We start from the raw sequence: 10,629 nt of genomic DNA on the forward strand, positions 1-10,629 counted from the left end.
GTTTTAGTTGCTCCCCTGCTAGTCCCACTTAGATTCCATGGCAATTTGTAGAATTTTTTGATCAAATTTAAATATTACTATAGTTATTATGTAGTCATTTGGAGATAGAATTTTATATTGTGCCTAGAAGACAATTTAATTTTCATCTTTCTCCAATAAATAGGCTAGAATGGACCATATGAGTCTAAATATATTTTTTGTCCAATTTTTAAAATCTTATCCGGCCACAGGTGCGGATCGGTCTTCATACTTAACCGTTGTTCCTTTTCGTGCCTAGATTCTGCTTGCAATTCCAACTCCTTGGCGGACGGGAAATGAGTCGAGGCTCCGTCGTCCTTCGGCGGGAAACGACGCGGGCCGTCGTCCCCGGGCGGTCGAGCGCCTCTCCGGTGCTGTTGGAGGGCGGAAGAAGCCCCTAGGGCATCGACGAGGGCGACGGTGCCTGTGCAGATGCCGTGATTTTTTTTTTTTTGAGATAGCAGATGCCGTGATTGGAGGGACGTGACCAGGACGATGGGTGCGGGAGGGGGATGAGGTGCAGGGGTTTTCCACAAAAGTGTGATTAATTTTGCTAATGGTGGGGGATTTAAGTGCTAAATGAATCTATCTCTAAAGAGAGCCCTTGGATGAGGATCCCGTGGCTTTGACTGGAGTTTCAAAAGTTTGCATAAGAGGGTTGGTTTTTATAAGATATAGTGCCTTTATGTTCCCAATATTGATTTTACCGTCGCCCGTCTGCACACCAACTCCCGGTCGATGACCGACCCATGTGGTGGCCCCCACACCCACGTGAATACCTCAAGCCGCAGCCCCTATCTCTTCGTCTTCTGAGCTCTGTTCCCCTTCTCCCTCTTTTGTTTCTTCCAGATCTCGCCTCCGGCTGTGGGAGCTCTGCCTCCCATGGCGAGCGGCGTGGAAGGCCGACAGCAAGGAGGCGCGGCACGGTGTGGCTGCGGGCTCCGCCCGCGCGGTGGCAATGAGCGGCGCGGCCGAGGAGGCGCAGCCCAGTGGCGGTTTCCTGGGGAGTCAAGGAGGCGCCCCCCGTTGCTCCCGCGCCCGGCGGCGGCGTGCTCCGCACCGAGGGCTGTAGGTTGTTTTTGTTTTCCTTTTTTTTGTCTTTTTCTTTTTGATTTTTGGATGCAAAATTTTTTATAAAATTTCTTCCCAAACTTCTTTTAGTTTAGATTTGGAAGCAAAAAATTTTCTTCAAATTTTTTCCAATTATTTTCTCGAACTTTTCTGTTTCAAACTTTTTCTCATCAACTTTTTTACCTTTTTTCTCTCTCGTAATTTTTTTAATTATTCCTGAAATTTTTCCGTTTCAAACTTTTTCTCATCACTTTTTTCTTTTTTTCTCTTCAAAACATTTTTTCTTGAAATTTTTCTTTGAAAATTTTTTGTCACAAGACGACAAAAAATTACTAAAAATGGCAATAAAAAAACTTGTCGGAAATCGACTGTACGGAACTGACCGCACGGTCGCCCGTAAATTAGAATACCCCCTTTATGTTGTTGCCTTGGCCTGTAGCAACATACTGGCATATTTGCTAGTTATATAAAAATGCTATCCAATTCCCAACTGAAATGCGGTCGTCACTGCTGATTCCAGGCTCTACTACGGCGTTCCCAGTTATTTTGACAGTGTCAAACGTAGATCCCTGTTTGTCATGCAGAAAATTAAATTACACACAAATGGTGGTGATAGATTATGTTAAATCCGGGTGTTATACAGTGCAGTACCTTTTTGGAACGAACAAGGAAACAAGATATATATATATGCTGGCCAGCAGGCAGCAGCCATCCTTGAATCCAACTATTCAACTACGTGTAGTGAAAAGTCACAGCAAAACCTCCTCTATAAAACCTCGCCATCGCATGCATACGGATCACCCATCTCAGCTCAGGAATCACAGCTCCATCGCGACAAGCACAAATACTATAATGGAGCTCGCGTGGCCTTTCCTCGTCGCTCTCCTCTTCTTCCTCCTCGCCTTCCTCCACGCCAACAGCGGCCGACACGCCCACCGCCGCCTGCCTCCGGGGCCGGCCGTCGTCCCCGTGCTCGGGAACCTGCTGTGGTTCCGGCACCAGGGGATGGACGTCCTGCGCGCCGTCAGCCGCCTCCACGCGCGCCACGGCCCGCTGCTCGCGCTCCGCATGGGCTCCCGCCTCCAGGTCACCGTCTCCGACCGCCGCCTCGCGCACCTGGCGCTCGTCGAGCGCGGCGCCGCGATGGCGGACCGCCCGGAGTTCGCGCCGCGTGAACTACTGGGTCTCGACGCCCACGCCATCACCACCTCCAGCTACGGCCCGCTTTGGCGGCTCTTCCGGCGCAACTTCGTGTCCGAGGTCGCGCACCCCGCGCGGCTCCGGCTGTTCGCGCCGGCGCGGGCGGCGGTGCTCGCCGAGCTCACGAACAAGCTGCGGCTTATGGAGGGGGAAGGGGGCGGCGACCGAGGCACCATCGTCGAGGCCTTCCAGCACGCCATGTTCGGCCTCCTCGTCGCCATGTGCTTCGGCGAGCGGCTCGAGGAGCGCGCCGTGCGCGACATCGCCGCGGCGCAGCGCGACCTGCTGCTCTACTCCGGCAACCTCGGCGTCCTCGCCTTTCTGCCAGCCATCACGACGCGCCTCTTCAGCGGCCGCATTCGGGCCATGGCCACCAAACGCCAACGGCTCAAGGACATGTACATGCCCCTGATCCACGCGCGCAGGGAGCGCAAGATCCACGGGTCGGCGCGGCGGGACTCCCAGACCATGACGACGACGGCTGCGTTGCCGCATTCTTACGTCGACACGCTGCTGGACATCCGGCTCAACGACGACGAGGGCGGCCGCGCGCTGACGGACGACGAGATGGTCGCGCTGTGCTCCGAGTTCCTCAACGCCGGCACGGACACCACGTCCACGGCCCTGCAGTGGATCATGGCGGAGCTCGTCAAGAACCCGGACATCCAGGACAAGCTCCACGGCGAGATCGAAGCCACCATCGCCACCACCGGGTTGGATCATATCTCCGAGGAGGACGTGCACAAGATGCCGTACCTGAAAGCCGTAGTGCTGGAGGGCCTCCGGCGCCACCCGCCGGGGTACCTGGTGCTGCTACACGCGCCGGCGGAGGACATGGAGCTGGGCGGGTACATGATCCCCAAGGGTACGACGGTGAACTTCATGGTGGCGGACATGAGCATGGACGAGCAAGCATGGGAACGGCCGACGCAGTTCGCACCGGAGCGTTTCCTCCCAGGCGGCGACGGCGAGGGGACGGACATCACGGGCACGAGGGAGATCAGGATGATGCCGTTCGGGGCGGGGCGGAGGATCTGCCCCGGCCTCAACGTCGCAACTCTGCACCTCGAGTACTTCGTGGCGAACTTGGTGCGCGAGTTCGAGTGGCGGGAGCAGGAAGGGGAGGAGGTGGACGTCGACGGCGAGAAGGCCGAGTTCACCGTCGTCATGGCCAACCCGCTCCGCGCGCGACTTGTGCCTAGAGGGATTGTTTGAGTGAGTGGAGGGACCGTGTGTGTTCTTTGTGCTTCTTCTATATATAATATCGTGTCTATGTCCATGTACTAGCTTATTGGAGATTTATGAGTAAGACTGTAACGGTGAATAAGTTGTTTACTTGTTTTTTTAAAAAAAAAGGTGAATAAGTTGATAGAACATCTTTTACTTTTTTACTTTGACAAGCAATATCTCGTCTATAAGAGTAGGCTACATTATCTTGAATAAAATTATCTATATATTTTCTTTTGAAAATTCAGTAATGTCAATCTTGTGTTCAATATAAGTTTGCAAAAGTACCATGGGGTGCCACGGAGAACGTGTGTGCTGGCCACATGGAGTACACTACGGGTGGTTTGGTGAGGACCAATGGTGATCACCCTTGGATGATGAGTGATTGACGACGTTGTGTGGATATGTATCTCTTGGCTCATGATGTGCAAGTGTAGGATGCGACGTGCCGGCCGACGACATTGCGCTGAAGGGTGAGCTTCAGTTGGATGCGATGTACCATGCGGTGATGACGGGCAAGCAAGAGGCTTGGTGCCGATGCATCATGCGGTGGTGAAGGACAAGTGGAGGCTTGGCGCCGAGGGACCTGAGGGCTCCGGACGGACTCATTAGCAATCCACATGGTGCATGATCGGAGCAAGAGTACATGGAGGGTGAGATGGTGATGAAGATGGTGTCGGCCAAGTCAAGGAGGAAGGCGATGACGAGTTCAAGTAGGTTGCCTATGCGGCGGGAGCACGAAAGATCTTGAAGGCGTTGTGGCACTTGGTGGGAGGTTAGACACGCGTCGACATCGGTGAGCCACACCATGCATGGCGTGCAAGAGGGTTTGACCGGTTTGGCCTTAAAACCGCGGATGACAGGTTTTACCGGTTTGGGCCACAAAACCGGGGGTGCGTTTGGTACGGCCGGATGGCGGAGATGGAAGACACGTGGCGTCATCGCGAAACTTGCATCGAGGCGAAGCGAAGTCATGAAGGCGGCGTGTCGTCCATCCGGTGGCACGATAAAAAGCTAGACGGTTTTACCCCTAAGGGGTATTTGGGTTGAGTGCTTTATGTCAGGGTGTTTTGGTCCTTTGCCAAATGCCTGTATACAGAGAGGGGGCTGGTTCAGAGAAGGCACCTCTTTGCATCTCTCATTTGGAGATCCTCTCATTTTGTTTTTTAGAGTTAGGGTTTCAGATGGAAGGAGAGTGGATCTTTGATTTGATCTTTCTGTCATCATAGCTTTGAGTTTTCTCAAGATTGGCTTGTAGCTGGATCTCGTGGTATAATCGAAAGATTGAATTCGTGTCCTATTGGTTCATCCCGATTTTTTTTTCTTTTTTTGCTATTTTTGGGTCTTTTTCGTGCGATTTTCGATTCGTGAATTATACTTCTTCTTTTTTAAAGAGAGATCTCTGCTTATATTGAAAGCAATAAAGTGTTTAAGGTACAAACATGGAACTGGGGTTACCAGTTTACCACAGCATAGGAACTAAGCAAACGAAAGACTATAAAGGCTATAAATTTAAATTTCCATGGCATCCGTAGCTAGCTCACTAGTAGGTTTGAAGTTCTCCAGGCAGTGCAGTATGGACTCGCACCCTCTCCCAACTATCTCCCAGTCTTCCTCCTTCAAGAGCTTCTTCCAATTCTGCAAGAACGATACACCAATGTATATGGTATCAGCTGGACTAGAAGGGAATTTCTTTTCAATTGCCATCTTGTTTTGCATCCCCCAGATTGCCCACGCCACATCTGCGAACATAAACCGGGCCAGCTTCCGAGACAAAGTGATCAAGATGTCACGCAAACGGCTTTAGACAAAGCGAGCGAGAGAGCACTGGAAGAAGATGTGATCTACGGTTTCTTGTTTCGCGCACAGGACACACCTTTCACTCCCTTTCTAGCCTCGCCGTTTCAGGACCGTTGTCGCTTGGATTTTACCATGGTACTTCTGCCAAATGAAGATCTTGATCTTTAAAGGTATCTTACATCCCCAAATGGTATATGTATCTCGGCTTCTCACCCCCCCCCCCTAATTAGAGACAAGTCGATACAAGGATTTGGTAGTGAACATGTTTGAACTGTCCAACGCCCAGAAAACTTCATCAGAGCGCCCCCCCCCCCCCCCACCCCCGGACACATCTAACCTGTGTAGTTTCTGCACAAGAACCTCCCATTGTTGCCTCTCCCCCTCGGTCAAGCTTTTTCTAAAGTTGATTCCCCACCCTTCTTCAGAGAGGGCTTGTTCCATCGTGGTATCAGGGGCATCTAGGCCCCTAATTTGTGTTTTGGTAATTAAGGACAAAATTTATGGACTAACATTTCATTTGAGATGATGAGTATAGGTTAGTCCATGAATGAATGAGTATTTATTGATGTCGTGGAACGTTTTGGAGATGATAATCAAGGGATGAGCTCAAGGCAAAGGTATACAATAGGGCTTTTCTATTTTTGCTGATCAAATGGTGATTAGTGGATGAAAATGACTAGATTAATAGAATAAATAGATGTTCTATCAAGAGGGGTTCTTGTACCTTTGCTTGACTATTATCTAGTGCCATTTTGCTCAAACATCCTTGTTGCATGCATGAGGGCTAACAACGTTTCGAGAAAATGGAAACTTGGTTTCAAAAGTTGAGCTGACTGCTTGGCGCGGACAGTCCGGCCCAGACGGGCGGACAGTCCGCCACTCTGTGGATAACTTGTCTAGAGACAAGTTTGTCTCTGGTGGACTAAAAGTTTGTAGGGCGAACAGTCTGTCCCTACTGGGCGGACGGTCTGTCGTCTATGGTAAAATGTGTCCAGAGAGGTTTGCACTCATTTTGGATCAAAATGCCAGGGGCGGACGATCCGACCCAGTGGCGGACGGTCTGCCCCACTAACTTGAGATCTTTATAGAGGCATGTGTGGCTCTATGTGCACTGATGGATTGAACGGCGGACGGTCCGCCCCTGGGGTACGGACGGTCCGTCGGTCACTTGAGAAAAATGTCTAGAGACGATTTCGTCTCTGGTGGTCAGAATCTTTGTACTGCGGACGGTCCTCCCCTATGGCGCAGATGGTCCGCCAGGGTTCCAACAGTCATCTCTGACATGCAATCATTGCACTCTGACTCACTGGTTTTCGAACAGCGGACGGTCCGGTTTTTGAACTGCGGACGATCCGTGAAAGCTCTATCTTCACGAGTTTAGAGTGTAACGGCTAGATTTCGAGGGGAGGCCTATATATATCCCATGCCCGACCATGAGAGGGCTCTTTTGGCCACTTTGAAAGCTTCCTTGACACATTTGAGCTGGTCTTCCCCCCTCTCTCTCACTCTTTGGTTAGGGATTGCATTCTTGTGAGTGTGAGTGCTTCCTAGTGCGTTGCATCAAGAGTTTGATATTTGTGGCACTAGGGAATCTTCAAGCAAGCGTCATCGACTTGTTACTCTTGGAGTTGCCTCTCCCTAGATGGCTTTGGAGAAGGTGATTTCGTGGAGCCCTCCAAGGAGATTGTTGAGGTGCACCGAAGTTGGTTGTGAGAGGTTCATGTGCTCACCTCACCCGAGCGGTGAAGAACAACTCTAATGGAATCGTGGTTTGGAGAGGTTCATTGTTTCAAACCGGCTCAAGATCAAAAGGTTTCTTGATAGAAGAGTGGTTGACTCTTTGGATCCACCTCAACGAGGATTAGGGGTGACCGTCAAGTCATCGACACCACGGGAAAAATTTCTTGTGTCAATCTTGGTTACTTCTCTTCGTTTATTACAATTTACTTGAGCTCTTTACTTTACTAGAACTTGAATTATGCTTTGTCATCCTAGGTTGCAAACCAAACTAGAGATAGTTGTAACTTGACATAGGAGCTTTCTTGTGTTACTAATTGAATTTCTCTAGTGTTTATGATTTTAGTTTTAAACCGCCTATTCACCCACCTCTAGTCGGGGTTCTTGATCCTACAAGTGGTATCAAAGCTAAGTACTCCCTAATCAAGGATTTAATCATCTCAGAGTAGGAACAATGACTAGTGAAAATAGAATTCATGCTTGGAAGCCACCATTCTTTGATGGTAATAATTATGATTATTGGAAGACGAGGATGTCGGTTCATCTCAAGGCCTTAAGTAGAAAAATATGGAGAATTGTGGAAGATGGATATGTCAATCTAGATGAGAAAAACTTCCGCTTAAGATGAAGAAAATGAACTACTCAATGATCAAGCTCTTGATGTGAGTCAGTTCAATCGGGTCAAAAATCTTAAGGTTGCAAACGAAATATGGAAGAAGCTCATGAAAATTCATGAGGGCACATCAAGTGCAAAAAAATCAAAATTATATGTGCTAAAAGAAAAGTTTAGTGAATTTGTCATGAAAAAGAAAGAAAGTGTGGCCGAGATGGATCTCAGGACCAAAGAACTCTCCTCGATGGCGGAACTCATCGCCCCCCCAACCTGAGTGGCCCTCCTCTAAAACATGTCCCCATCGTTAGGCTTTGATTTCCCACATCTCTGTAGCTTGTGCCTCAGATCCTCTACAAGCAGATCGTCCTCCTCCTTCCAGTCCTTGCGTTCTGCAGGCCTTCTCTTTCAAGTTTGCTGCGGCAGATCTCCCCTCTAAGCCATCTTGAAGTTTCTCACAATGCTCATGAAGGAACAACGCAGTGGTGATGGTGCTGGAAGTCTTTTCACGTACTCTTCTCGTTGTCCAACCAAAACGGCGTATCTCACTTGGTTTAGCGGGTACCTCTCCCTTTTCAGAGCACTTTCCTTGGAAATTCACAGCCATTCTGGGCTCAACAGCCTCCAGGAGTGGTTGTAGATATCAGAATGATTCAGCCCATCTGCCTGGGATGGCCCAACAGGTAAAATCCCCTTTCCGCCGACTCTGCCACCTTCATCAACCTTCGGATCCTTACCAGTTGCTACTCCCAACCCTGGGATCCGAGCAATCGAGTAATCCAAACTCTCACTGACCTCCGCTAGACGAGGAAAATCAGCATCACGATCAGAATTAACCCCTGATTCCCTGATTCCATTTGCAAGCTCACATCGACAGGTTGATCCACATCTCTCTGCGGAGCATGAAAAAGATGGTGCTTCAAATCGAGAGCCAACCATTCCCGATCCAACCTGCGACTCCATGACGAAGGTGGAGGGGCTCCGCTCCCCTCATGGCGCTCCGCACCTTTGCCCTTTCCAGAGAATTTCGATTCCCGAGTTATACTCACTCTTTTCGCAAATTTCCTTTTAGATCTGTTAATCCTTTAGGTTGCGTCTATGGCCGAAGTTTCATCTCGATCCATCAAGGCCCTATTTAGATCTTTACCCGTAAATCCCGTAAACGTAAAAAAAACATCACATCGAATGTTTTGACACATGCATAAAATACTAAATGGAGTCTATTTACAAAATTTTTTGCCTGGATGGACTATAAATCGCGAGATGAATCTAATGAGCCTACTTAATCCATGATTTGCAACAGTAATGCTACCGTAACTATCCGCTAATTATATATTAATCATGAATTAATTAGCATCATTAGATTCGTCTCGCGATTTACAACCCATCAATGCAAAAAGTTTTATAAATAGACTTCATTTATTACTTTAAATTAACAAGATTTCTTTACAAAATTTTTACATGTAAACAACTAAACAAGCCCTAAATTTTGAGGGAGATCTTTTGAATCGAAGTTTCGGATCTTTGGTGTTCTTCCCCCATTTCCTCTTGGTTCTTTTGACTGAGCTGAGCAGGTGCTTCGCGTGGGGGGCGGGCTCGCAGCGGCACAAGCAGCGCGGGGCGCAGCTTCTGGCGGGGCGCACGGGCTCCTGCCCGTTCGTCGGTGGCAGTCACCGGCGGTAGTGCTCGGGGCGCTTGAGCCAGGCGCAGCTCAGGCGGAGGCGCCTAGTTGGCTGAGCTCGACGCGACCGCGCGGAGGTGCAGCGACCCACGCAGGGCGCCAACACAAGGAGCATCCCAGCTTGCGGCCGACGCGGCCCACGGCGGCCACGGGGCCGGCTGCTGCGCTTGCGGGGAGCAGGCGCCAGCAGCAGGGCCCCCGCGGCCCAAGGCCAGCAGCGGCGCTTGGCTTTCAGCAGCTTGCTGCGGTTCACTGGCACACGTGCAGCCCAGCTACGAGAGCAGCAGGTGATCGATCAGGCAGGAGGCGGCCTACCCGCAGGTAATTGCAACTTCTGTTCTGACTTCAAGAATTTGTTTTGGTGCAGGACAGCAACAACAAGCAAGACAAGCAGCACGTGGAGATTTCTCAAGGCTCGGTTTGCATTTTATTTTGCATAGGCTATTAAGCCCCTGTTTAGTTCCCACCCCATAAACCTCGTAAACACAAAAAAAAGTCAAATCGAATATTTCGACACATGCATGGAGTATTAAATGAAGTCTATTTATAAAACTTTTTGCATGGATGGCTGTAAATCGCGAGACGAATCTAATGAGCCTACTTAATCCATAATTTATAACAGTGATGCTACATTAACCATTCGCTAATTATTGATTAATCATGGATTAATTAGCATTATTAGATTCGTCTCGCGATTTACAACCCATCTGTGCAAAAAGTTTTATAAATAAACTTCATTTAGTACTTCAAATTAGTAAGATTCCATCGCAAAAAAAAATTTGCGTTCGAACTAAACACGGCCTAATTTTTTGCTCTCATATTTAGACTAGTTTATTAGCACTTGTTGCTCGCCGATTTGCTTATATTCATTGTTCAATCATTTTTTTCAGAATATGGAAAAAAGTTTTGGCATTGATTATTCACATGCGAATGACTACAGCCGAAAGAGAGTTGCAAGAGTTTTTAAACTCTAAACCTGAAATAAGAAATTTCACAAATACAAAAAAGAACGCTATAAACAAAGACAGAAAATTAGAAGACTAGATTTCAATCTTATATGATTCATACGTCACTGTAAAACAACTTTCTTGTGCCCTGCTCGTGCTCTTTCTCGTTGACATGTTCCTACGTGCTAGGGACGAGGATGGGACTCGACAGGTATAAACGACAGTGTTCCTTATGATTTATGAAGAGGTCCAAATTTGAACACACGGTTGTTCATGTTAGTTTTCCCATTTGGCAAGCCTCAAGCACCAACTGCAATTACTGCAGAGAATGCTTGTCT

At 48.8% G+C, this 10,629-nt stretch overlaps 1 protein-coding gene across 1 annotated transcript; it reads left to right on the forward strand.

Annotated features, from left to right (window-relative positions):
- Positions 1–2,079: 2,079 nt before the first annotated feature.
- LOC120692332 (cytochrome P450 89A2-like) lies at positions 2,080–3,504 on the forward strand. The gene has a single exon (XM_039975602.1). The coding sequence runs from the start codon at positions 2,095–2,097 to the stop codon at positions 3,502–3,504; it is 1,410 nt and encodes a 469-aa protein (XP_039831536.1). The 5' UTR covers positions 2,080–2,094.
- The last annotated feature ends 7,125 nt before the right edge of the window (positions 3,505–10,629 follow it).

The sequence above is a fragment of the Panicum virgatum genome, chromosome 9N (genome assembly GCF_016808335.1).
Source record: "Panicum virgatum strain AP13 chromosome 9N, P.virgatum_v5, whole genome shotgun sequence".
Lineage (NCBI taxonomy): Eukaryota > Viridiplantae > Streptophyta > Magnoliopsida > Poales > Poaceae > Panicum > Panicum virgatum.